This window comes from Phasianus colchicus, chromosome 1 (assembly GCF_987193195.1).
Source record: "Phasianus colchicus chromosome 1, bPhaCol1.hap1.1, whole genome shotgun sequence".
In the NCBI taxonomy this organism is placed as follows: Eukaryota; Metazoa; Chordata; class Aves; order Galliformes; family Phasianidae; genus Phasianus; species Phasianus colchicus.
In genome coordinates this window covers 55,361,080-55,387,255 of record NC_143436.1, presented here as the reverse complement: position 1 = coordinate 55,387,255, position 26,176 = coordinate 55,361,080, and the positions used below count along the sequence as shown (strand labels likewise).

Genomic DNA, 26,176 nt, shown 5'->3' with positions numbered 1-26,176 from the left:
GTCTTTGAGTGTCCTTTTACATCCTGCTAGCGGTGGCCTAAATACTCTACAGAGCTACAGAGTATGTCATACACTGACTGCACAAATACAGTGTTTTGCACTTTGCAAAATGATCATCATGCAGCTGAATTCTACTTATTAAAATGCTGCCTGAGTTTTAATTTTGAGCTGCTCCATGTCAGCTGATAGACTAAAGACGCTTTGTATCTAGTATCACAAGTTATTTCCTCTGTAGATTTTTTTCTCCTGGCAGATACTGGACCTCACATTGAAATGCATTATCTGTGTGTTTCTTTATATTCACCTCAGTAAATATTTAATGAAAATATCTCAAAGTAAACTTGTTTCCTCACCTTATTTGAAAGTAAAAAAAAATTTTGAACTGTGTAACTAACACACCAACCATAAGCCCTAAAAACTGATAGTCACATCATGGCAATATTTAAGCAACATTTTTCTACAATCAGTTAGTTATATGATTTGATGTGTTGCATCGCCAACTATTTGCATACTGCAAACCAAAAGGTTTGAATATGTTGAAGTGTTTTCAGTATCAGCTGTCAGGACGCGTTAATTTGAACTTCCCTGAAGGGTCAGGGATAAACCAGTTTTCCCAGAGGTCAGTGTGAATGCTGGGATAGTCCCAAGGTTTATATCTCCCATTCCAGTGAAGTAATTTAGCTTCTTGAAGAAAATGCTCTGAATACCGGGTATCGGGACTCCAACCTGCATGAGTACATGGAATAAAATCCAGCTTTTAGTACTGGAAGACACTACACAATGAGGTAAATACAGTTTGTTTGTTTTTTAAAAAGTCTGATTAGCATGGTTTCACCTGTCAGGAGGCAGCTAACTGTATAATAGAGCAGCATTTTTCAATTTCAGGCCTCTTTAACTCCACATCTGAAAAATCTCAGCTTCCTCTTAACAGCAACATCCTGGTAGCTGGTATTTACGTACAGCTTCATCATGCTGTTCATTTTACTTTGCTAACTGAGCTATTATCTTCTCAGGATAAGTCACCATTGCCAGGTGAATGTCAACTACATCCTCCAGAATATGGGCTGCACAAAGACTGCCAGGCATCCCATGTACTTCTGCTGTGCCTTCTAGAAGTGTCTGATTTTTTTTTTTTTTTTTTTTTTAAGTCTGTGACTATATTCAGATCTTTCATACATTCTTTTCCATGGCTTAAGAAAATTTAGATCAATTATTCTGCAGTCCTGTAACTAATGTAAGGTCCTATACTGGAATCTTAACCTCTCACTTTATTGGGTTCCAGCTGCAAATAGAAAGTTAAAACTTACCGAGATGCCGTATGTGCCACATAGGATTGATAGTGGAATGCTTTCCGTGAAATACAATCAGCATTGGAGAGGTCGCCACACCTCCCCCAAGGGTGCTGCTGTAGAGGTTTTCCCTGCAAAAGAAAACAAGAAAATGTCTGAACCTCAATCAAAGAGTCTTTAGTACAAAAATCAGACAACTAAACTTGTAAGTACTCCAAACAGCCTGATTTTCAGCATATTCCTTTCTAATGCTTTTAATTGTTTAATTGTTTGCGTTTGGAACTCCAATTCCTGCTGAGTAGGTTGTTGCTGCAAAGCAATGTGCTGGGAGTCAGACCCAGCATGAAGCTGAGTATTCTGCACACTGCCTGCAGTCTACGAGGCTGAAAAAGTTTACAGTAGGAAAAAGAAGCTGTCAACATAATGGAATCAAACCTATTTTAGCCTGGTTTCTTAGGAAGCTGTACACACTGCCGTGCGTCTGTCTTCCTTCTGCTTCCCACCTGGCCAACTTTGAGGCCTGAAGTTAACTTCAGAACAGATTTGGCAGACTGGTTAGTATAAACCAGCAGCTAATGGATATTAATTTCCTGTGAGTTCTGTGAAAAATGCAGGGTTTAAAAAAAAAAAAAAAAAAAAAAGTCAAATTACTGTGAAGGGATGTCTAAGTGGCAGCAGGCAGATGTCTGGCCACAGTGTGCTGCGGGCCTGGCCAGGCAGCAGATGGGAGCAGCCACAGCGCCTGCAGGACATTATGCTGCCTGCTGTGTCCAGCAAGGAGGAAGCCTGAGAAGTATCAAGAGGTGCTCAGAGGCTACAGAACAACAAATGAAAAAAAATCATAACTTTCAAAAACTCTTTCTTACTAATAACAATGCTATTCGGTTCACTGTGGTTTCAATATTGAGCTAAAAGGAACACAAATGTATTGTAATGGTACAAAATCATCTTTCTAGAATGAATCTGCTGTGATGCTCATGGAGGTTTTTTTCAGGCTCTTAAAAAGCATAGCAGTGGCCTTTCAGAACATTCTGTAAACAGAGTAAGAGAAAGCCATGGAGCTTTTCATTCATTCATGTGCTCATTGTTTGTGTCTTTCCTCCTTTCTTCTGTCCTGAAAATAACCAATAACGAATGGAATCCAAAAGCACAAATAACTGTTTCAATTTAACTTTCCTAAATTTAAGCCTTTGCAGGGAAAGGAAGTGTCAAATTTGCAAACAGATTAACAATGAAAAAAAATGAACACTGTTTTCACTATATTCATGACTTCATCATAGTGAAAAATTATCTTTCACATCAGGTTCATTTCGTCTATAGAGGAGTGTTTTCTATTGGTATTTTAAGAAATGTGATGCCCAACGACAGTTCAATTAGAGAAACCCCACACAAACAAGGAAATATTCCTTCCTCTCTAAACCAGCCTCAAGAAGGGAAGATGATAAGTGTATTGAACCAAGGTGAGGTAGGTCATCCAAAACAAGAACCACGTGTTCTCAGTGCCCCTCAGCATTGAGTGTGGTTTGTGATTAAATGCAAGACTGAAGTTCCAGGTGGCATTTCCTGTTACACTATTGATCAGGTTTAAGCATGTGGAAATTTACTTTGGGATTTCAAGAAGTGAAGAAAAGACTGTTTATAGAGTTACAATCTTTAAAGAGCTTATAAACAGAAGATGATACTTTAATGTTCAGTTTACAGTTAAGTGCAAAGCTAGATTTCTATACATACTCTACATTTCTTTGCATCCACTTTTCCAACTGCTTTGTGAGCCGCTGATTTTTCCATTCAGTCATGTTAGCAACAATTACCCCAGGATTAAAGGAGCAGGTGCTGGGGCTGATGCCGAGGTCTCTAATTGCTTGCTTTCTATAGTCCAGGAATCCCATGTATGTGTTCTAGGAAGTTAAAAATATATATATATATTTATTCCCTGTGAATCTCAATGAATAAGTGTAGCTCTATGTTACTAAATATGCACCCCCAAAGCTGAGTTTCTAAATGATGATTATCTATCTCAATTTCCATATGACATGGGGTTGAAAGGCACAGTGCTCCCAGCTACTGAATTACTTCTTCCACAGTTTTGTACCATGGAAGTTCTATAAAGCTCTCTCCTCACCGTATTTTGGTCTTTCTGTACAGAACTATAGTACTTCATTAACTGTAAAACCAGTAAAAAATCATTTTAAAATATTAGAAGAAAACTTCCATGAAATCATAATAGTTTGGGTTGGAAGAGACCTTTAAGATGATGTAGGTCCAGTCCCCCAGCGATAGATAGGGACACCTCCCTCTAGACCAGGCTGCTCAAAGCCCCATCACAGCCTGGTCTTGAATGCCTCAAGGGTGGGGGCATCCACAACCTCGCTGGGCAGCCTGTTCCAGTGTCTCACCACCCTCACATTAAATAATTTCTTCCTGTTATCTAGACTAAATCTGCTCTCTCCCAGTTTAAAGGCATTTTTCCTCATCCTGTCACTACATACATACTTTGGGGAACACATAGATCCATATTACATTTATGAGTCAATATATTCATGATTAGAATTACAGAACAGCATCTTACCTGCATCCCTACACTTCTAACCATCTCATGTGTGGAAGGGAGATCACAATCATCTGAAAAAGCCGCAGCATGGCCAGGAGCCAGCCTTGTATCATAGAGTTCCTGAATGTCACCTGTTCACAAAGTTCAGGAGCATAAGTACAAATGTATCACACATCTACACAGATGATAGGATAACTTCTCATATATGTTAGTTAGTTCAGCAGATATTCTAGGTATCAGTCAAGGCTGAATTTTGCAATATGGGAAAAATTTCAAATTTGAGTCCTGTACTTGGGTGTCTAATTTCAGATGTGGATGTACTGAATACTGATTACAATAATCTGGTCTGAACATCCAAAAACAACTAAAACAGAAGCTTATTACGTTGTTAAGAAGCATGGTTACAGGATTATGCATTCTATTAGTTCTTTCCCTCAGAAGTGCTTTTTCAGTTTTTTGGTTGGTTGCTTGGTTTTGTTTTCCTGATAATACTGTGTTTACACCTTTTAGGAAAATACCTGCATTCCCAGTGCTGATTGATGAGCACTGGCCAGCTGAAAGGTGCCTGTTACACAGGAGGCTTCCCAACCCACCCAACTCCTTCCTGACAGAGGGAAATAGCCTAACACATGACATCTGCACAAAGAAGCTGTGGATACCCCATCCCTAGAGGTGTTCAAGGCCAGGTGGAATGAGGCCCTGAACAGTCTGATCTGGGTGGCAGCCCTGCTCACACTCCATGGGCAGGCAGTGGCAGAGGTTAGCTGGGTGGGGACATGGTGGCAACGGGGTGAGCACTGGAATGTGGGCAGCTCCCAGAGCCAGGGCTGCAGCCTGAGGTCCCTCTGCCCAGAGCTGCAGCCCCTCCACTCCTGGCCACCTACCTGGGAGTGCCTGGCAGCCCCATAAGAGGGACACTAACAGTGACCAGGACCTACACTTGCCCTGCAAAAGGCCAACCCCTCCACCACAGTAGCAGGGCTTACTCTTCTCTGTAATTAAATACACAAACACTACACAGAATCACAGAGTTGTATGTGTTAGGTCCTCTGGAAATCATGTAGTCCAACCCCTGCTAAAGCAGGCTCCCTATAGTACGTTCCAGAGGAAGGTGTCTGCATGGTTTGTGAACATTTTCAGAAGAGACTCCACAGCCTTCTGGATTTTGTTCCAAAAGTTCAGCATGTTTCATTCTTACTGCTCCACAGAAAGCAGCTGACCAACAAACAAACCTCAAGTTAAACTCTGAAATCCTCATTCACTCCTTACCATGTCAGAGCTCCTATCCCCTCCCATTCCAGACACATCAAACAGGGAGCTCTCTCATATTACAAATAAGCAGCTGCCAAAACAGACTCCCACCCTCTGCTTCTGCTCCCACATGCCCAACCTTATTCTCCTCCTCTGAGCCCTATGGTTACACTGCCCAAGGATGAGCAACCTAAGCTGACTGAAGAAACAAGGAGAAAAAAGGGTTTTGTGTTTTGTGGTTGTTACATTTTTGATTGGTTGATTTCTGTTTTTGTTTTTTAACATAGCCTGTCTTCTGCCAGGTCAAGCAGCTTAGTCAGCTTGTTTCACAGCTGTAGATATGAAAGAAGAGAAGTAACAGGAGCTGCCTGAGGATAGGAGAGACTGCTTCAGTAGGCAGCAGCCTACCGTAAGCTGTAATGAAAAACTGCACCTTATCTATGTTTCCAGAAGCAGTATCAGCTGACACAATCTGGTATACCCTAATGGAAGAGAAAGCCCTACCTCCCCCCTGCTGTGGGCCACCTCCTTGCTGTCTGTGGGAGTACTGCCTTGACTCCTACCAGGTAGTTAATTCAGGCTGAAAGTAGTCTTCTTCCTGGTGAATGTCAGAGTGGGTGCAGGAAAGAGGGATGCAGGTAAGTGGGGGTCAGAAATTCTTTGGGGAAAAAAAAAAAAAAAAAAAAAAAAAAAGCAACTATTCCTCTAATTTGATTTATCTGTATGAAAAAAAAATATATGTTTTTCAGGATTTTTGTATTTTCTGACTGTTCTTATTTGTCTAAGAACTCTAACATCTTTAATCACGATTTGAAAAATGCTGTGGATTTTGAGCTGAAGATGTTCAAAATCACATTTTTAGTATTTGGGGTCTTAGCCCACCTAGCTGAGTAAATTCCTCCTACTCTGAAGAACAAATAGCAATTCTGGGAAAGGTGCTGCCAACATTTGTGGGAATTTGAATGCTAGCAGGAAACACAAGTCGCACCCAAGTGAAAAAGCAATTGACCAAATTTAATTTAAATGAAAACAGTGCATGTAATTTTGATCAAAATCAACTGTTCAGCAGACATGTAGGGACATACTTTTCTTCAAAATTTCCTCTAAATAAATAGATTATTTGTATTTTTCACAAGAACAACATTCCTAGCAGCTTCCTTGCTTTTAACTATATCCTGTCTTTTGAGATGACCATGAAAGCTGCAGTAAGTTTTATGCTAATTCTGCTAGAAATTGCTTTTTGGAGACAGCTTACCTTGAACAATGACATCATCATCCAAATATATGACTTTCTCATGTTTCTGGATAAGCAAAGGAAGATAAAATCGAACGAAGTTCAGCTATTTAACAGGAAAAGAAGAGTAAATCCTAAATTACAAACAAGTTTAATGCATTAGTGTCAAGCTTCCATTAATATAGGCTGGTTTAGCAATAGGGATCAGTATATTAGTTTGAGAACCAATATAGTAGTTTAGCAAAAGGAATCAATAAATGCTATGCTAGTTCTAGAACTTTTCAGTTTAGCTTTGCTTGGTGTGTGAACAGTCTTCTTATTCTCAATGATCCTGCTTCACAGACTTCTTTTATGTTTGCAACCACTGGGTGCAAGGACTTTTTTCTTGGATTTCACATATATTGTTTTAGTTTATAGTGCACCAAGAAAGAAAGTTGCTCATTATGACATTACAGCAATGTAAATCCACCAAACTGGGGAAAAACAGCTAATGGTCAGCCAAAAGTCATTGTGATGAAGATGATGAGGGAAAAATGAGCAAGAAGTAGGTGGTCTAAGACCACCAGAGGCTCCTACCAGGCATGCCCAGAAGGACATTAGCATATATTGATGAGTTCTTGGAAAAGAATGAATATGCGAATGTATTGCATATGTATGTTGTAACTGTTTACATGTAGAACTTTAACTCTGAGAGCACGTGCTTGACTTGTCAAGATGCCCAGTAAGTATCGTGAGGAATAAAGGAATGCCTCTTTCTAACACCACATGGGGGCTAGAGAATTTTCTTCCTGGATTTCAGATGACACTGTCTCAATTAATATTCTGTTTTGATTTCTCTCATCATTGGGCACTAGCCAACTATCATATGCTTCTTTCATGTAGCTTTCCCAGTGTCTTGACCCCATTATTTATCCCACTTTGTTTACTGTGGGCTTAACCAAGCAGTCCAAAATAGTTTCTCTTCCATCAGAATCACAGAACCACTTATGTTGGAATGGAGATCCTTCCCAGACCATTCCCCCCACTAGGGCAAACTGCATGGGACCATGTACAGTTGGGTTCTGAATATCTCCACAGATGGAGACATCACACCCTGCTCCATGTGTTTGACCACTTTCATCATTAAAAAATGATTTACCTTGCATTGAGATTTAATGTTATGGTTTTAACTTCTGCCCATTGCCTCTTGCTCTACTAGCAGGCACTACTGAAATGAGACTGGCTCTCTTGTCTTCATCCATCCCATCAGGTATTTAATAAACACATTGATCAGATCCCTTGGAGCCCTCTCTTCTGCAGGATGAATGGTCCCAGCTCTATTTGCCTCTCTTCACATATATATGTTCCAGTCCCTTCATCACGTTTGTGACCCCCTATTGAATTCACTTCAATAAATTCATAAATTTCTGGTGCTGATCCAACTATGAACAGGACAACACTATCCCAAATGCAATCTCACCAGCGTTGAGTAAAGACAATACAATAGAAATAATGAATACACAGAGGGAAAAGGCATCACCATCAACCATGTTGATTCAGATCATTTCACTTGTCAGAGTGGTCCTAAGCAGAGATGATCAGACAAATGTAAGAATACAGCAAGTATACAGAATTCATTTAAATTTGCAACTCAAGAAATTTCCTGAACCAGATGTAGTCCACTTCAGCCTCCACTGAATCCCTGTGAATTTATTACGTTCACAAGATATTTTAGCAGCAAATTCTAGAGGTTTAGTACTCACTGCTTGAAAAACATGCAACATTTCTTCTTTGATCTGACTGTTCCTCTTACTAAATTATTTGAATAGCTGTTAGTTCTTATATGAGAAGAGACAGTAAGTTATCATCCCCTATTCTGACCTCCATGCCAGTCAGTTCTGTAGATCTCTACTGTTTTCATGCCAGAAGGCCATTTCCAGGCTAAAGAATATTAAATTACTCTCACAAATATTGCATGAAATTCTTTTCATGCATTAGAAATGCCACAAGCTCAGAGAAGGGCAAAAGAACAAACACTCTGAACAGTCCTAAGACTTTTCCAGTGGTTCTATATCCTTTTGAGATAAGTGGATTTAATCTGCACAGAGTATTTAGGGTGGTGGGAAAACTATGTATTTACATTTTGGCATAATGTTATTCCCTGCTTTGTTTCTAACTCTTTTACTAATAATTCCTTATATTTCATTTGCCTCTTGTCAACCAGCAATATTTTAGTTTCTAGTCTCTGAATTAATCCCAGACATAAACAGATTGCAGCCCACTAGATATCATGGAGACACAAAGAACACTATGACACCTTTCCTCTTCTAAACAACACATTCAAATCGCTGAGTTTATGCCACAGAATAGATGACATCCCAGCAAGACAGAAGAGTTGCAAGGAACTTGTTACAGTGCACATTTCCTTCTTGTGTGAAAGCTTAGCATTGGACCTGAAGGGGCTACTTTGAGTTATACCCCTTCTGTGTAACAGAACAGAGGACTGGGACATCTTAAAACCTGTAATAAGTATTAAAATTCTGAAAATGTGTTATGTGGTGTTTGTCTACTCACAGGCTGTAGTAGCTCAGGACGGGATGCATCTTGTCTGATTTTTCCTTTCAGTACCATGGGGTTGAATTCCACAGTCTTAAATTTTATCTCTTTTAGTTTAGAATTTTCAATCCATTTTCTATGATTAAAAATAAAAGTGTTAAAATAAATATTCAGCTTTTAGCAAATATTTTCTCAGACTCATAGGAGAATAAGAGGCCTTGGAAGCTCACTTGGTCTACCTGACCCCCAGACAGAACCACTTCTGTCTGCAGCAACACATCTTTCCTCACCACAAGCATTAAATGTCAGTTTCCTTGTCTTTCTTACTATAAACCATTTTTTTTTCTTATCCTATCTGCTGTGCTATTAAAGAATAGGTTACTTTTTTCCCTTTTGCAGTTTTATGTTCTTCAAGATGATCATCATATGTATTCACAGGTTAGCAGAGGAAAAAAACTGTTTTTGTCCAATATTTTGTCACATTTCTTATCATCAAAAAATGTCCTCACATTGTCAGAGGCCATATACATCCACAAGCATATCTCACTATGAAGTGTATGTGTGTATGTACGCATGTCCACACACAGTAGTGTGGTCCATTATTAGTCATAGCTCTGTAGTTTTCAAAATGAGTGTATCAAAGAATATAGGAACACCAAGTACTTAACAAAAGAACATTGAGACAGCATCTATCACTCTGTGCCTTTGCTCTCTCACTATGATTATAGTAAAGTTTCTGTCTGACCTATCTTAAATTACACTCATGTTACTATGCACCTGGAGTTCCTATATTCTCTGGCAAGTGTTATCAAATAGAATCTATGATTCCATTCAGGTTGGATATTAGGAAACATTTATTCTCATAAAGAACAGTGCTGCAGTGGCACAGGCTGTCCAGGGAGGTGGTGGAGTCACCGTCCCTGGAAATGTTCCAGAACCATATGGATGTGGCACTGAGGAACGCAGTCAGTGGGCATGGGGGGGATGGGCTGATGGTTGGACTGGGTGATCTTCAAGATCTTTTCCAACCTTCATGATTTTGTGATTCTATAAAACAACTGCTTCACCCTGAGCTAACACAATCAGTTATTTCCACCTCTACTGAACTTCATCACAGTTTACAGCTCATTTTTTTCAGCTCATCATCAATTTGTTTTCAGCTCATCATGCTGCTCAATGTCTCTTCCAGCTTCATGCCAACTGCAGATACAGAGAGAACATTCTCCATTCTATTTTCTAGATTACTGATGAATTGGATTGGGAAAACTCATCACATCTTTTCACTTTGACACATTTTGTGAGTACACAAGTTACAGAAGCAGCCAGAGGCAAGAACTACTAAAACAATCAGCTTTTATTTCGATTCACACCACACCTCCATTTGTAGAGAACGTTTGAATTTAACATCCAAACATTCATTACTAGCTTCTTTGGGCCTCTATTTCAAGACTTTAACACTACGTCTAACCTGAAATTAGCTTTAGGCAGTAGGCTTTGCTACTCCGAAGCTGAAGATATGACTCCACACAAGGTGAGCTCAATGCCACAAAGCGGGCATGCAACAAGTAAGCTTGTCACTTGCCTAATTATATATCCTTCTACAGATACAAAAGGCAGAAAGGCACAGCTATGGACTTGGTCTAGTTATTTCATACCCCTTTACACTAGTCAGTGCCTTGAGTGGGGCAAAATGATCCTTATGCCTAAATGTAGGGAATCCGGGGGACTGAAACCAATAGCACTACTTAAGCAAAAGGAAGAAGCAATTTCCTGAAAAGTCCTCTAAATTTTATGCCCATGCTAAGGAAAGCAACAATCTGCTCCTAATTACAGCATGAAATAAAATAAGGCTGGTTTATACCGAATATGTGGGATGGTGTTCTTCAGTCCAACTATGTAGAACAAAACATTTGCCTCTGTGTTGCTGTAGATGCTACTGATTGCTGCTACAGTTGCACCCATTCTGCCTGCAGCAGCGCAGATTACAACTGGGATTTCTTCCTCCATTTCCTTAGGACTCTCCAAGTCATCTACAAGAAACAAACCATATGTTATATTAGAAAATTGAGAAACGCTTGTATCCTATCTGGTTGATATGAGTGAGCACAAAGTTCTACAAACAGTAGAATCATATCACAATCACCCCATTTCTTTACCAGATCTTCTATACATCCACATTTGCCAAGATACACAGCATGAACTGTTGCTAATCCAGAACCACATTTAGGTGGATGGGACTGTTGGATGTCTCCAAACAGAATACAGAGTTCTCTGTGCTTTCTGCCCAACAGGGACACAATTCAGGCTGTCCTGCATGTAACTGCTTATTCACATGAAACCTGAGGAAGTCTGAATACCTTTGAGACTTCTCAGTTATATTTAGAATAAATTGAATGATAGATTCCAAAATTATCAAAGGAAGGAGGTAAGTGGAAGAGCTGGTGCAACTGCATGAGCTTCACTTCTTTGGGAAGCACACTAGAAAGGAATAGTGAAAAGTTCTGCACCACGAGGAAGTTGCTAATGATAAAATGGGGAAAAAATAGTGTTCAGTGTAACCAAAGATATACACCAGCTTCCAACTTCATCAGTGACATCTGGATAAAAATTTGAAGCAGGATGACATTTCTTAGTCACTCTCCTGCTAGTTTCTTTGAGGAATTCAGAACCAAAAAACTGCATCCCAGACCACATGTAACAGCTTAAATGGCTCATCTACTGCAAGGCAAACAGGTTTAATTATGGGGAAACAAACAAACAAACAACAAAAAAAAGCCAACCCAAACTGCTCAAATGAAGAGAAAAGAACTATAAATCAGAAACATAAGTCATTTACCTGCTTCATTCCTTAAGGCAGATGGTGCTTTGTGAACTTTGTTGTACAGAATTGCACACACAGTTAATATAAGAAGTAACAGTAAGATCTGGTTAACTGAAACAAAATAGAGAGAATTTGTTAACGATCACTCTAATAGCTAGAGTACTAATTGTACCTTTTCAGAAAGAAAGACAATTTGCAACCATTACATAGCATGTGTATTTGCTGTGTTTGCCAAAGTCTGCTTTCTCTTGCTATTTGATCGAACTACAAATGCCGTGTTAATAGCATAATGCATTCCTACCTTTTTCCATTTATTTCCAACCATCTGATTTTCATTGATTGGTTGCTCAATAAATCACTAAGCTCCCAATACACTCCATACTATTAAATTCATGTTTCTGAATACTAGAAGCCTGGAACTTTCCTTCATTGGCTACATCCTGGGACTTCAAGAACAAATTATTTTTTCCTACATTTTCCTTCACTCACACTTCCTTCAGACACAAGAAAAAAAGAACTGAATTCAACATGCAAAAATCTTATATGAATTCAACATGCAAAGGTATACTCAAGCAAAATTCTAACAGTACTAGAAAAATAAACCCAGCACACCACTGAAACCAGGTAGGGTTTATTGCAAAATTTGAAAACACATACAAATGTTGACACTTTAATTAGTAAAACCAAATCCAAAAATGCAAAAGCAAGTGCTTTGCTGTATATTACGACTTCACAGTTCCTATCAGTTTTTGCTGTACTAGGTTAAGTCATCCAACATAAGCCAACTGTGAGTACATAACAGCTCAGTGGTATAATGGGGAGGAAATACTCTATGGAGTTCTTTAGATCTTCTTCATCACTTTTGTGTGTGATGGTAAATATTTAAGGAGTACAAAAGAAAAAAGGAAACAAAGTTTTAGTCTCTTCGATTCAAAAGGGGTTATTGAGCAGAACTGAGCATGAAAATAAGTTGCAGTTGGTTCACACGTGTCACCAACTGCACTGACTCACGTCAGCTGAGAAAACATCCACGGGCTTCAGTGAAATTTTGGGTCGATTTTCAGTCATTGATCTTGACAACTGATGAGAACTCAAATTTCTCAGGGCTGCATTTCAGAAGCGAGTATGAAGAGCATCACTGTGCATAGCTCTGTTAAAAAGCCACTCTGGGTGCTCTGGACAAACCCACGTGGAGCTACTCATTACCTGTGCCCTTAGAGGGAAAGCCCAGCTCCATAAGTGTCGCTGAGAAAAGTGGTGAGTGATCTCTGGTTAGTGGAATTTATGACCATACTTATCTGATGTAGTTTACAAGAAAAGTCTTATTTTGATAATAAAGGTTAAATCTAATTTGGCAAAACTAGAGTTTGCATGCAACTGTTACAGCAGTTTTGAGCAATTCCATTTGACATCACTGCCCTCTTTTAAAAATGCATATTTTAAAAATGCTTTTAATCTCTCTTACTTTTCTTTAAAAGAGCCATGTGTTCTGTAGGATAAGAACTGTGGTCTGTAGTAAAAAAAAAAAAAAAAAAAAAAAAGAGAGAGAGAGAGAAAGAATTGAAATGCATTGTGTTTTAATACATTCAGCCCAATCACCTACATCAGTAATAAGTAACATTTTTAACACGTCTTAAAAAAATTTACAAAATGGTGTCTAAACACCATCAGGTGCAATTTGTAAATATATCTATATCAGATCTCAAATAAAACACAAGAGTAATCACAAATATTAACCTCTTGCTAGAATATACTTCCCAAACTAGGAATTGTCCTACCAGCAACAGTAAAAGGGGAACTTGTGCAAAGTGGCTTGTATGTAGGCCGCTCTGAAAGTAGTGCCTCCTTGATCACTCCTCCTAGTGCTCCTTGATGATCAGAAGGCTGAAGCACCTCTCCTATGAGAAAAGGTTGAGGGAAATGGGTTTGTTTAGATTGGAGAAGAGAAGGCTCCAGGGAGGCCTCATTGTGGCCTTCCAGTACTTGAAGGGAAAGTATAAACAGGAGGGGGAATGGCTGTTTACAAGGGTGAATAGTGATAGGACAAGGGGGAATGGTTTTAAACTCAGACAGGGGAGGTTTAAGTTACATATTAGGAGGAAGTGGTCACATAGAGGGTGGTGACGCACTGGAACAGGTTGTCTGAGGAGGCTGTGGATGCCCCATCCCTGGAGGCATTCAAGGCCAGACTGGATGTGGCTCTGGGCAGCCTGGTCTGGTGGTTGGTGACCCTGCACGTAGCTGGGGGGTTGAAACTCAATGATCATTGTGGTCCTTTTCAACCCAGGCCATTCTATGATTCTGTGATTCTATGATTCTTTGATTCTATGATTCTATGATTCTTTGATTCTATGAGTCTGTGATTCTATGATTGTAGTTTCTTGGAAACTACAACTACAAAGAGCACAGTAACACTGATACAGCAAATTCTCCGCTACAGAAGGCTGTTTTTCAACACCGTCATCACCATTAGCTACGCCTTTTTGCCAGTGATGAGCAAGAGTCTTCATGCTGTGCTCACAGAAGTCTGCATCAGCAGAAGTGAGTGTCACTGTTCCCACTGCTGAAACACATCACCACCACCTCACTGTGCTCACATACACTGGTCCCCATAAATGTTCAGCAAATGTGAATGCATGCCAGTGGGTGCCACTTCTCTGCATGGAGGAATTTTGCTTCATGCACACTTCCATTTCAAACACTATTTTGTCAGACTGCCCTTCTGCTGCCATCTGTCACACGGCAACAACATGTAATGGGACATTGGTGGGAAGGTTCAGCCTCTCCTGCCATGTCACCAACAGCTGCCTCTGACATTGCAGGCCAACATCATAAAATAGGAGGCATTACTTTCAGAGCTGCCCTCAGATTTATGCGTTGTATTTGTGATGCTTAGGAAAGTGAAGTAGCCTTCCATAAAACTGCTCTTCTAAACAAGGCCTAAGCGTGACCGTGTCTTTATGCCCAAGAGGAAAGAACGTAACCCCTAAAATACAGAACTGTGTAACAGATAACATTTGTTTGAGTTCTGGAAGCGCTGGTATTGTTTACTACTGCTGTTTTTGTGAAAAAAACAACAGTAAAAAATCAGCAACAGAAGTTGGGGCAGGAGGGAAGGAAGAAACAACCATGTGATTCCACCACTACAGCAGCTATCTACACAACTGAAACCCATTTTTCCCAATTACATACACACAGATCCACTAGAGCCTAGATAAGGATAGACAACAGTTTCTGTGCACATATAAAAATGAAATTCATTCTGATTCCTTGAAAAGGAATATGGAACGGCAAAAATTCTTGAAACTTGAGTCACAAAAATGAATCTCTCCCATTGGTTAATACTGATAGTGAGGGAGCATAATGAATTAGACTCCACTTTTTGATTAGCAACTAAAATTGTAATAAAAATATACATAAAGCAACGATGAGGCTTTGTTTACAAGCCATGATATATTTGCATTTATTTAGATCCTCACAGCTGACTAGATTGTAGAGAGAAGAATATTTCTAAGAGCAATTCTTTCACATCTGCAGCCCTTGCCTGCATTCCAGCAGCCCACTCCTTTCATGTGGCATTCATTTACATAGAGATGAAAACAAACTTATCAGTCACAAAAGCCTGCTGTTTAAATGTCCCCTTTCTCACACATTACACAAGTATTGCAGCATTAGCCATTACAAATTTTACTCATTTAGATGAGGACAGAGGCAACAAAAACCCCTACACTCTTGAAGTAACACTCTCATCTCATTCAAGCTAACAGCAATTTTCTACTGACTTCAATGGAGCTGACTACTGCTTTTAATTAAATTGTAATGAGAGTCACAAATAATACTGATGAACACCACAGAATGAAAGTTGAATAGTCACAGCCTCAGGATATCTTCTGCATCATAAAAACAACATAAACTGAACTATGTTTTATATTTTAAAATCCAAAGTCCAAAATAATCAAACAAAATAAGTCTGCATTTCAAACCTACAAAGTTCCTAAAGTTTCAGCAACTCAGACTGATCACCTACTGGTTTCCAGAAAAAGAGAGGAATATTTGTTCCCCTTCAAATATTTATTCATTTTTCCTGAATTTAGACATTAGTTCCTAGAACCTGGCAGTCCATAACTCAGCTGCCAAAATCTGTAACAAAACGAGGGGCTGTAGAAGGGAAAACTCAGAAACAGTGACATTACCGCTCGGACATTTCCTGCATAATTAGTCTTTTTACCTCTTCAAAGAAGCACAGTAATCGGGACTCCTTTCTCCTGAAGAGCTGTAGAGCTTTTTACTTGGATCCTAGATAGCCCACAGCTGTCAGCTCTCTTGCCAAAGATTCCTTGCCCATCGTCCTCCTTTAAAGTCCCCTGTACAAGGGCCTTACAGGGCACAGAAACAGTTTTAAGATTCAATTCCTTTTTCAAACTCTTCAGAGTTTACTTTGGAGTAGTGCTGGTTTTCTTTTCTCTCTCTGCTGCTGAGGAATAGCACAGAGTCCAGACGCGGCACCAAAGGAATGAGAGCCCATAAACCACTTCCAGATGTGCTGAACGATGATGCAGCCCCAGATCTGGCAAACTTGCCTTAGAGCTTCATCTAGCAGATTGCAAATAAATCCCACAAGACAAAAAGTCTTAAGGGGGTGGAGGAAAGAAGGAAATAAACTGTTCCAGAAGTTACTTAAAATGTCTAGTTGCAGGTTAGGTTTCTAGTCATTATTTATGGTAAATGTGAACAGATAACTAGTGTGCAAGAGCCAAACAACAGCATGCCAAAGTAGAAATGAAAGCCAACATTTTTCCAGTGTCTGCTGGCACAGTTATTGCAAGCATGAAACTAAGCAAACTTTGCAAACTTCAACTCTGAACATGCACGCTGACTTAAATTGTCTCTGCCCCAAATCTCTGAGAAATTAGAGAATTTAAACCCAAGGGTTTGGGTTGGAGTCAAAGGAGCTTGAGATTAAGGAACCTCGCAGATGTTGGTACTCAGCCTCCTAAGCTCTCCTGGAATGCTCTCACAATTTTAGTTCTCTATCACTTTTTTTTTACTCAAATTCTCTCCCTCTTGTCTAGGAACCTTCCTTTTATATGTTTTGCAATGATAAAAACAACACAAACTGAACTATGTTTTACAATTATATGTATGTTTTAACACAAGACTTCCATCACTGGTAAAAGGTGTAATAATAGATCTTAAATTATTTTTCATGTGAGACAGTGCAAAACTTAAAAAAAGTACAACGGCTGCTTCGAAACTAGTATCTCCTATTTTATGATGTTGGTCTGCAGTGTCAGAGGTGAATGTTGGAGGTCTGGCAGTAGAGGTTGAACCTTCCCACCAACATTCCCCTATGTTTTGTTACTATGTGACAGCAGCAAAGAGGCAGTCTGACAAATTGGTGTCTGAGATGGAGGTGAATGTGAAGTAAAGGCGTGGAATTGAAATGCACGGTGTGGAAAAAATGGCACCCGTTGAAATTCATCAATGCTTGCAGAATGTTTATGGAGACCAAACAGTGGATATGAGCACAGTGAGGCAGTGGGTGGTATGTTTCAATGCTGGTGATGGTGACAGTCACATCACCAGGGCAGATTTTTGTGTGCGTGGCATGCAGGGTCTTGTTCAATTGCAGGGGAAAATGCATAGCCAGTGGTGGTGACTGTGCTGAAAAGTGGTCTTTGGTAGCTAACAATATGCTCTATTAAACAGCATTATATTGATCCTCATATCTGTTGTAGTTTCCAAGGAAATAAATAGGAGGCATTACTTCCTGAGCAACCCACATATTTAAATTTAAAATGCAGGTTAATAGTTTTAGAAGTTTGACAATAATTATTCTATTCTAACAAACTGAAAAAGATGGCATCTTGCGATATGTGTCAAAAATGCCAGCAGGAATGGAGCACAGCAGACAAGGACTTGGGTTCCTGGTGGGAAAGAGGTTGGCCATGAGCCAGCAGCATGCCCTGATGGCCCAGAAAGCCAATGGCATCCTGGAGTGCATTACAGAGCCTACTGCAGGGAGCCTGCTTCAGCAGGGGCTGGAAGAGATGGTCTCCAGACAATCTTCCAAAACATACAACTCTCTGATTCAGTGTAATGTTTAATAAATTAATTTATTTTTAATTAAAGAAAAGTGTAATCCTGCTACTGAGGCCGAGGGGGCGGCCTCTTGCAGGGCGGCTGTGAGTCCTGGTCACTGTCAGCCCTCCTCTTCGGGGGCCGCCGGGCCCTCTCAGGAGAGTGGCCAGGAGCAGAGGGACTGCTGCCCCGGGCAGAGGGACCTGCTGCCGTTGCCTGCTCCATCTCTTCAAGGGGCTCCTCCGCTTCCCTCGCCAAGTGTGCAGCAGGGACGTGACTGGGACCCACAAGAACGTCAGCCACTGCTGTGTGGGTCTCCTCCTCAACGCTGGGACTTGCAGTGCTGACTCTGGGCCCCGACGTGAGGTCCAGTTCCGGGGAGGCAGTGGGGCCAGGAGCGGCCACAGGGCTGTCCTCCTGCCCCCTGGCTGCAGGGCCCTCCTCCCGCCCCTCAGGCACGTGGGTGTCCTGCAGAGCCAGCAGTCTGTGCGCCTCCTCACCGCACTCGTGCACAATGGTGTTGAGAAGCTCTTGGACGAACGCCTCCGCTCTGTTGTCCAGGGCAGGCCGTGTCAGCTCTGTCAGCCACTCGCCGTCCGGCCCGTTTTCACACAGGGCATTCAGGAGGTAGGCCTCCGCTGCCATTGCCGGCCACCAGTGTGTGTGAAAGATGGCTCGCAGCTGTTGGCGCAGCCAGGGCAGCACAGGGTCCAGGATCTGTTGGTGCTGCCTGAACAGATCTGCCCAGATGTCAGGTGGGAGACCGCCCACCGTAGGCACCTCCTCTGCCTCTACCTCTACCTCTACCTCTACCTCCTCATCCACCTCCTCATCCAACCACGGTGAAGGGGGTGGCGAAGAGGATAGCGAAGAGCCTGAGCTGCTGAAACTGGGAGCTATGGCTCCCTGGAAGCAGGCGGGTACAGGTGATGCTGGAGGCCAGATGACAAAGTCCAGGTCCTCATCATCATCCAACGCTGCCACCTTGACCACTTCCATCACCCTCCTGCAGAGAGGGCAGCTGTCCTGCTGCTTGCCCCACCGCAGGATGCAGCCGAGGCAGAACTCATGACGGCACGGCATCGCGTAGGCAATGTCCTTGCGCGCATCACGGCAGATGGGACATACCCATTCCTCCTCTGCTGCCATGCTCCTCACTCTGTGGTGTGCTGGGGAGCAAAGATGAAGAGCTCCTTCTCTTCTGCAGCACCACGGGGGTAAATGTTGCACACTGCAAAGACAGAGGCCGCCGTCAGTCAGTGTCCCAGGGACAGAGGATGGAAACACCCAGGTCCCCTTGGCAGGATACCCTCTCAGCCTTACTGGGGCCCGCCCCTGCTCCGTGCCAGGGCTGTGGCCCTGGCCCTGGCAGCTCCCCATATCTCAGCATTCGCTCCATTGCCACCCTGGGGGACGTGTTCCCACCCAGCTCACCTCTGCTGCTGCGCGTGTGCCCGTTGGGGCCCCGGTGGCCTGAGCCAGGCAGACCAGGGAAATGCAAGTGATGGCTGTAAGGATGGGCACCGAGAGCCACTGCCAGCAGTGCCCAAAGCACAGCCCAGCACCCAAGACAAATGCTCGCTCCACCTCCAAGCCTCGCAACCACACGCTCGGCAGGAGTCCAGGCACGAGACTGACTGGGCCAGGCTCTGCCTGCGCCCAAACCTGAGCAGTGAGGGTGCTGAGGTCACAGTGCCTTGCACAGAGACATCACAGCCTGTTGCTTGGTGACGTCACTGCAGTCCTTCTGCCTCCACAACCCTTGCCCCAGCAGCACTTTGCATCCCTGTGTCTGCACGTGCATTTGGGGTGACCCCAGTGCCTCTTCCAGCCACTGCCACTGCCACTCCCTCCCCTCCTCTTTCCCCTTCCCCTTGCCAGCAGTTTAGTGCCCTGGGCTATGCCTTGCCAGAGGCCCATCCGATGCCCTTGTCCCTCCCTTCGTGGTGTCCAAAACAGCAATCAAGGTTGTCCAAAAGTACTTCCCAGAGTTTCAGAGAACACCAGACGTTGCTTCCACTTTTTTTGTTTGGTTTTCCATTTTGAATATGCCACCGAGATCCACTGCTTCTAAGATCTGCTTTTTCTTGCTCTTGTAGAGGAGGGTGTTCATTGCTAACGTACTCAGCACCTCTCCTCAGCAACCTCATCCCATTTAAATGCTCTGTGTTCCTTAACGAGAAAATAAAGTGTATAGACATGATGTTTTGGTGGTGATAGATTGATGGGGGGAAGAAAGCAGCACTGTGCACATGGCAGCCCCAGCTCTCTTGAGCAAAAAGCAGGAAAGACACAGTGGAAGAGTAAGGCTGGAAAGTGGGGAGTGGGTGGGGGGAAACCCGATGAGGTTCAACAAAAGCAAGTGCTGAGACCCACATCTGGGGAGGAATAACCACACACATGCTGGTAAAGGTGGGGGGCTGAGGCGCTGGAAAGGAACTTTGCGGAGAAGAACCTGGGTGTCCTGGAGGGCAACGGGTCGGCCATGATCCAGCAGGATGCTCTTGTGGCCCAGAGGACCAACAGCGTGATAGGTGCATTGCAAAGAGCGTGGCCAGCAGCTCTACCCTGCTGAGGCCGCATCAGGATTAATGTGTCCACTTCTGTGCTCCTCAGTTCAAGAAAGACAGGGGACTTCTAGAGAGAGCCCAGCGGAGGGCCACCAAGTCAATGAGGGGCCTGGAGCATCTCCTGTGTGCGGAAAGGCTGAGAGCCCCGTGACAGTTCAGCCAGGGGAGATGAAGACTGAGAGAGGGTCTTGTTGATGTTTATACATATCCCTTTGGTGGGAGTCAAGTGGATGGAGCCAGGCTCTTCCAAATAGTGCTCGGTGACAGGACAAGGGGCAGTGGGCACAAATCAAAACGTAAGAAGTTCCATACGAACACGAGGAATAACTTCTTTCCTTTGAGTGTGACAAGCACTGGAAAAGGCTGCCCGAGGTTCTTGTGGAGTCTCCCTCTCCGGAGACTCACCCACCCGGACGCTTTCCTGTGGAACCTAGTGCAGGGAATCCACTTCAGCAGGGAATTGGACTAGATAATCCCCAGAGATCCCTTCTAACCCATACAACTCTCTGACTGAGTAATCTTGTTTTATTATTATTATTTAAGTAAAGAGAAGCCCTGCTACTGAGGCTGAGGGGGCGGCCTCTTGCAGGGCGGCTGTGAGTCCTGGTTGTAGCTAGTGAGGGTCTGGCGCCCGGAAGATATCGCGTTGTACGGGAAGACAGGGTCCCTCTCCCGATAGCCAATAGCGTTCAGTGCCCAGGTTATATAAGGCTGTTTTTCCCGCCAATAAACGCCATTTGCCGTCCATCGCATTGGTGTCAGCGAGCTGATGGACCAAGCGACCTGGGATTGGTTGCCACGCCTACGATAGGCAACAAGTGGTGCCGAAACCCGGGATTGTCGCATGGACGGGTGAACGGCAGCCGGAGCGGCAGGACCAGCCCGGCGGGTTGGACGCTCCCAGTCCAACAAGGAGGATGGAAGTCCTTGTGAAGGTCGTATCGCAGTTAGATAAGCGGTGGGTATCAATTGTAAGCCCAAAGATTTTACTCTCGCTCTTGCGAGGCTTTTGCGAATTGGGGTCATTGACGAGCCGGTGGATATTCTCCACCCCGAAGTGTGGGATAAGTGCACTAAAGCGCTAACTGAGGAGACGATGTCCTCGGGCTGTGGGAGAAGCCTAGAGTCGTGGGGGAGAGTCGTGCGGGCCCTGCGCAGGGCCATGCAGGAGCGGGAGAGCTGGAGGGCGGCAGAGAGCCGTTTGTTGGCCACCCCGGGACTGGGAGTCAGGGCGGCCACGCGGACTTTGCACCCCTCTGACGATGACGATTACATGTCCTCTCAGTCAAACCCCGACCCGCCCATGGAGGGACAGAAACGTGCTAAGTCCTTCTGGGGTGGGTTAATCGAGGAGGCCAGGGCTGCCGCAGAGAAATCAGAGCCTGAGGAAGTTTGGGCTCGACCGCCCCCCTATGCGCCCCAAAATGGCGCCGAGCCAGAAGAGGGAGGGCGAGGGGAGGACGCCCTTGGCGGGAACATCGAGGAGGTGTTAGATAAAGGCGGTGGGAGCGACCGGGAAGGTGAGGGGAGCGTGAGTGAAGGGTGGAAAGCCAATCAGAGCGGCCGTCTGAAGAAAAGCCCCTGTGGGGCGAACATCCCGCTGGGCAGAGGGCGGGACGAACCAAGAGGGAGGGAGCGGCCTGCCCGCAAGGGAGGCGGGCGGGGCCGGAGCCTAACAAAAAGGTACGAGAAACCGGAAGTGGCCGCTCAGTCGGGCTCTGACTCCGGACCAGTGGTTCGCAATTGACTTAAACTCAGAGGAGGAGGGAATGAATACGAACAGAGTTAAGAGCCGAAATATTCCCATCCAAATTAAAGAGAAACTGCGAGGGGGAGAAATCCCTCTTACAGACTGGAGGAAAATAAAGATTGCATGCGCCGACTGGGCCCCATCGGCCACACTAGCGTTCCCGGTCTGGGTGATGGATGAGGGACAGAGGGTCCACTCACCAATAAACCCTAGGGATATACAAGCAATTGTTAAGGCAATTGCAGATAAAGGGCTTAACTCAGCTATGGTCTCCACCCTTATAAATGGTGTTTTTGGGGGAGACGATATGCTCCCATTTGACATAAAACAAACCTGTAGACTAACTTTTGACGGAGCAGGGATGATTGTTTTTAAACAAGAATGGGAAGATAACTGCAAGACAACTAGCTCAAGTAACGGGGGCGGATCACCCGCTACATGGTTCCAGCCTGCAGCGGCTGATGGGTACAGACCCAACAATGATTACCCCGCAAGCACAGGCCCTGGGCCTGCGGGCCCATGAAGTGATGACAACTACTCGTGCGGCCAGAGACGCTATTCGCACAGCCTCTAAAGTTATTGTTAAGCCATCGCCATGGTCCACCATAAGACAAAATGAAAGTGAGAGCTTTACACAATTTGTAAATTGCCTCCAGGCAGCAGTCGACTCCTCGACCCTGCCTGCGGAAGCGAAAGGCCCGGTTGCCACCAACCAAGGCGGCCCACAAGAGCACGCTGGCCACAGGCAGCGTGACCAGCCCGGCACAGTGGTGCTGCACAAGATCCGCCGCTACTGGAAGTCCACGGAGCTGCTGATCCACAAGCTGCCCTTCCAGCGCCTGGTGTGCGAGATCACGCAGGACTTCAAGACTGAGAGAGGGTCTCGTTGATGTTTATACATATCCCTTTGGTGGGAGTCAAGTGGATGGGGCCAGGCTCTTCCAAATAGTGCTCGGTGACAGGACAAGGGGCAGTGGGCACAAATCAAAACGTAAGAAGTTCCATACGAACACGAGGAATAACTTCTTTCCTTTGAGTGTGACAAGCACTGGAAAAGGCTGCCCGAGGTTCTTGTGGAGTCTCCCTCTCCGGAGACTCACCCACCCGGACGCTTTCCTGTGGAACCTAGTGCAGGGAATCCACTTCAGCAGGGAATTGGACTAGACAATCCCCAGAGATCCCTTCTAACCCATACAACTCTCTGACTGAGTAATCTTGTTTTATTATTATTTTTTAAGTAAAGAGAAGCCCTGCTACTGAGGCTGAGGGGGCGGCCTCTTGCAGGGCGGCTGTGAGTCCTGGTCACTGTCGGCCCTCCTCTTAGGGGGCCGCCGGGCCCGCTCAGGTGAGTGGCCAGAAGCAGAGGGGCTGCTTCCCTGGGCAGAGGGACCTGCTGCTGTTGCCGGCTCCATCTCTTCATGGGGCTCCTCCGCTTCCCTCGCCAAGTGTGCAGCATCAGCCTCTGCTGTCCTGGACTGCTCCTCTCTGCTGAGAGTTATACTGCTGCCGGTGAGTCCAAGCTGTGACATGAGGGTCACTTGTGAGAAGGCTGCAGGGCCAGGGGCAGCCACAGGGCTGTCCTCCTGCTCCCTGGCTGCAGGGCCCTCCTCCTGCCCTCCCGACTCAAGGGTGCCCTGCAGACCCAGCAGTCTGTGTGCCTCCTCACTGCACTGGTGCACAATAGTCTCTTCAAGTTCCTGGATGAATGTCTCTGTTCTGTCCTCCAGGGCAGGCCGCATCAGCTCCACCAAGTCCTCGCTGTGCAGCCCGATGTCACACAGGGCATTCAGGACTAAGCCCTCCACTGCCATTGCTGGCCACCAGTGCGTGTCAAAGATGGCTTGCAGCTCGTGGCGTATCCATGGCAGCACAGGGTCCAGGATCTGTTGGTGCTGCCTGAACAGCTCTGCCCAGGCCTGAGGCCGAAGACCACCTACCATAGGGTTCTCCTCTTCCTCCTCATTGTCCTGATCTTCTGCTTCCTCATCTTGTGCTTCCTCTGCCTCCTCATCCACCTCCTCATCCGACCACGGTGAAGGGGGTGGCGAAGAGGATAGCGAAGAGCCTGAGCTGCTGAAACTGGGAGCTATGGCTCCCTGGAAGCAGGCGGGTACAGGTGTTGCTGGAGGCCAGATGACGAAGTCCAGGTCCTCGTCATCCTCCAGCGCTGCCACCTTGACCACTTCCATCACCCTCCTGCAGAGAGGGCAGCTGTCCTGCTGCTTGCCCCACCGCAGGATGCAGCCGAGGCAGAACTCGTGACGGCACGGCATCGCGTAGGCAATGTCCTTGCGCGCATCACGGCAGATGGGACATACCCATTCCTCCTCTGCTGCCATGCTCCTCACTCTGTGGTGTGCTGGGGAGCAAAGATGAAGAGCTCCTTCTCTTCTGCAGCACCACGGGGGTAAATGTTGCGCACTGCAAAGACAGAGGCCGCCGTCAGTCAGTGTCCCAGGGACAGAGGACGGAAATACCCAGGTCCCTCGGCAGGACACCCTCTCGGCCCTACTGGAGCCCGCCTGTGCTCCATGCCCTCCCAGGGCCCTCAGACCGTGGCCCTGGCAGCTCCCCATATCTCAGCACTTGCTCCATTGCCACCCTGGGGGACGTGTTCCCACCCAGCTCACCTCTGCTGCTGCGCGTGTGCCCGTTGGGGCCCCGGTGGCCTGAGCCAGGCAGACCAGGGAAATGCAAGTGATGGCTGTAAGGATGGGCACCGAGAGCCACTGCCAGCAGTGCCCAAAGCACAGCCCAGCACCCAAGACAAATGCTCGCTCCACCTCCAAGCCTCGCAACCACACGCTCGGCAGGAGTCCAGGCACGAGACTGACTGGGCCAGGCTCTGCCTGCGCCCAAAGCTGAGCAGTGAGGGTGCTGAGGTCACAGTGCATCTCTCGGTGACATCACAGCCTGTTGCTCAATGATGTCACCACAGTTCTTCAGCCCCCTTAGCAGCACTTTGCTTTTGTGTGTCTGCACATGCATCTGGGGCTACCACTGCACTTCTAGCTGCTGTCCTCCCCTCCCATTTCCCGACAGCTCTAAGCTCTGGACCGTGCCTTCACAGATACCCACCAGGTGTCCTTGTCCCTCTCTCTGTTTTTCATATCCAAAATACCAGCTGAGCTTGTCTAAAGCCAGTTTCCAAAGTTTCATAGAACACCAGGCATTTCTTCCCCCCTTCCCTTTTTTTTTATTTTCTTTTTTAATCTTTTTGCATTTTAAACATGCCTGCAAGATCCACAACTTCTAAAATCCACTACTTTCCCTTGTTCTTGTAGAGGAGAGCAATCATTAATGTACTCAGCACCTCTCATCTGCAACCTCATCCCATTTGAGTACTCTGTGATCCTCAAAATAAATGGTATAAACATGATGCTTTGGTGGTGATAGATTGGTGGAGGGAAGAATGTGACACCGTGGACGTGACAGCCCTAGCCCAGTTTTGAGACCCAAGACTTTGTGGATGAGTAAAGCTGGAGAGCTGGGCAGAGAGGAACCTGATGACGTTCACCCAGGACCAATGCTAAATCCTACATCTGGGGAGGAATAACTACTGGGGAATTTTGGGGAGTACAGGTGAGGGACTGACCTGCTGGAAAGGAGCTCTGTGAAGGACCTGGGCGTCCTGGTGGACAACAGGTCGGCCATGAGCCAGCAGTGTGCCCTCGTGGCCCAGAAAGCCAATGGCATCCTGGGGTGCACTGCAAAGAGCGTGGCCAGCAGGTCGAGGGAATTGATCCTCTTGATCTCTACAATGCTGAGACCACATCTGGAGTGCTGCATCCAGGTCTGGGCTCTCTGGTTCAAGGACAGGGAACTTCACAAGAGACCCCAGCAGAAGGACACTGAGATAGCGAGCATCTCCCTTATGAGGACAGGCTGAGAGCCCTGGGACTGTTCAGCCTGGAGAAGGCTGAGGGGGGATCTTATCGATGTTTATAAAGATGTCATGGGCTGAAAGCAACGGGTGCACACCGGAACACATGAAGTCAGCGGCTCCGCACACACAGCCACGGCCAACTTAACAAGAATCCCGTGACACGTTTCCGAGGGACGTCTCCGCCCCGCCGCTCCCCTCAGGGCCGTAG

The 26,176-nt window shown here is 45.2% G+C and overlaps 3 protein-coding genes across 7 annotated transcripts; all 3 read right to left on the bottom strand.

Moving 5' to 3' along the window:
- Nucleotides 1–95: 95 nt before the first annotated feature.
- GLT8D2 (glycosyltransferase 8 domain containing 2) lies at nucleotides 96–17,597 on the bottom strand. Of its 4 annotated transcripts, XM_090143606.1 has the most exons (11): nucleotides 15,910–17,597; nucleotides 13,460–13,579; nucleotides 13,147–13,191; nucleotides 11,697–11,792; nucleotides 10,722–10,890; nucleotides 8,879–8,996; nucleotides 6,347–6,431; nucleotides 3,859–3,971; nucleotides 3,021–3,187; nucleotides 1,308–1,420; nucleotides 96–726 (listed from the first exon to the last, which is right to left on the bottom strand). In XM_090143606.1, exons 3-11 carry the CDS (start codon nucleotides 13,163–13,165, stop codon nucleotides 554–556), a joined length of 1,053 nt encoding a protein of 350 aa, XP_089999732.1. In that variant the 5' UTR covers nucleotides 13,166–13,191; nucleotides 13,460–13,579; nucleotides 15,910–17,597; the 3' UTR covers nucleotides 96–553. The 4 variants fall into 4 exon arrangements, with proteins under 4 accessions (XP_089999732.1, XP_089999735.1, XP_089999725.1 ...); XM_090143609.1 differs by lacking the exon at nucleotides 13,460–13,579 and having other exon boundaries at nucleotides 6,347–6,392; XM_090143599.1 differs by lacking the exon at nucleotides 13,460–13,579 and having other exon boundaries at nucleotides 15,910–17,596.
- Nucleotides 17,598–17,828: 231 nt separating this feature from the next.
- Nucleotides 17,829–22,029, bottom strand: LOC149919618 (uncharacterized). The gene is made up of 2 exons (XM_090137250.1): nucleotides 19,197–22,029; nucleotides 17,829–18,993 (listed from the first exon to the last, which is right to left on the bottom strand). The coding sequence occupies exon 2, from the start codon at nucleotides 18,909–18,911 to the stop codon at nucleotides 17,829–17,831; it is 1,083 nt and encodes a 360-aa protein (XP_089993376.1). The 5' UTR covers nucleotides 18,912–18,993; nucleotides 19,197–22,029.
- Nucleotides 22,030–22,156: 127 nt separating this feature from the next.
- On the bottom strand, nucleotides 22,157–26,162 carry LOC149919617 (E3 ubiquitin-protein ligase Topors-like). 2 transcript variants are annotated; one of them, XM_090143535.1, is made up of 2 exons: nucleotides 25,678–26,162; nucleotides 22,157–24,503 (listed from the first exon to the last, which is right to left on the bottom strand). In XM_090143535.1, exons 1-2 carry the CDS (start codon nucleotides 25,869–25,871, stop codon nucleotides 23,336–23,338), a joined length of 1,362 nt encoding a protein of 453 aa, XP_089999661.1. In that variant the 5' UTR covers nucleotides 25,872–26,162; the 3' UTR covers nucleotides 22,157–23,335. The 2 variants fall into 2 exon arrangements, with proteins under 2 accessions (XP_089999661.1, XP_089999670.1); XM_090143544.1 differs by having other exon boundaries at nucleotides 24,713–25,766.
- Between the last annotated feature and the right edge of the window lie 14 nt (nucleotides 26,163–26,176).

What these genes read in the sequence shown, in the direction of transcription:
- GLT8D2 (XM_090143606.1), bottom strand. An exon ending in TGCCTTAAGGAATGAAGCAG is followed by an intron (nt 10,891 to 11,696) that starts GTAAATGACTTA and finishes TGTTTCTTGTAG; the next exon opens with ATGACTTGGAGAGTCCTAAG. An exon ending in GTGGCACATACGGCATCTCG is followed by an intron (nt 727 to 1,307) that starts GTAAGTTTTAAC and finishes GTACTCATGCAG; the next exon opens with GTTGGAGTCCCGATACCCGG.
- LOC149919618 (XM_090137250.1), bottom strand. Translation starts at nt 18,911, where the DNA reads ATGGCAGCAGAGGAGGAATGGGTATGTCCCATCTGCCGTGATGCGCGC.
- LOC149919617 (XM_090143535.1), bottom strand. Translation starts at nt 25,871, where the DNA reads ATGCAGCACTCCAGATGTGGTCTCAGCATTGTAGAGATCAAGAGGATC. An exon ending in ACAGAGCTCCTTTCCAGCAG is followed by an intron (nt 24,504 to 25,677) that starts GTCAGTCCCTCA and finishes CTGTCTTTGCAG; the next exon opens with TGCGCAACATTTACCCCCGT.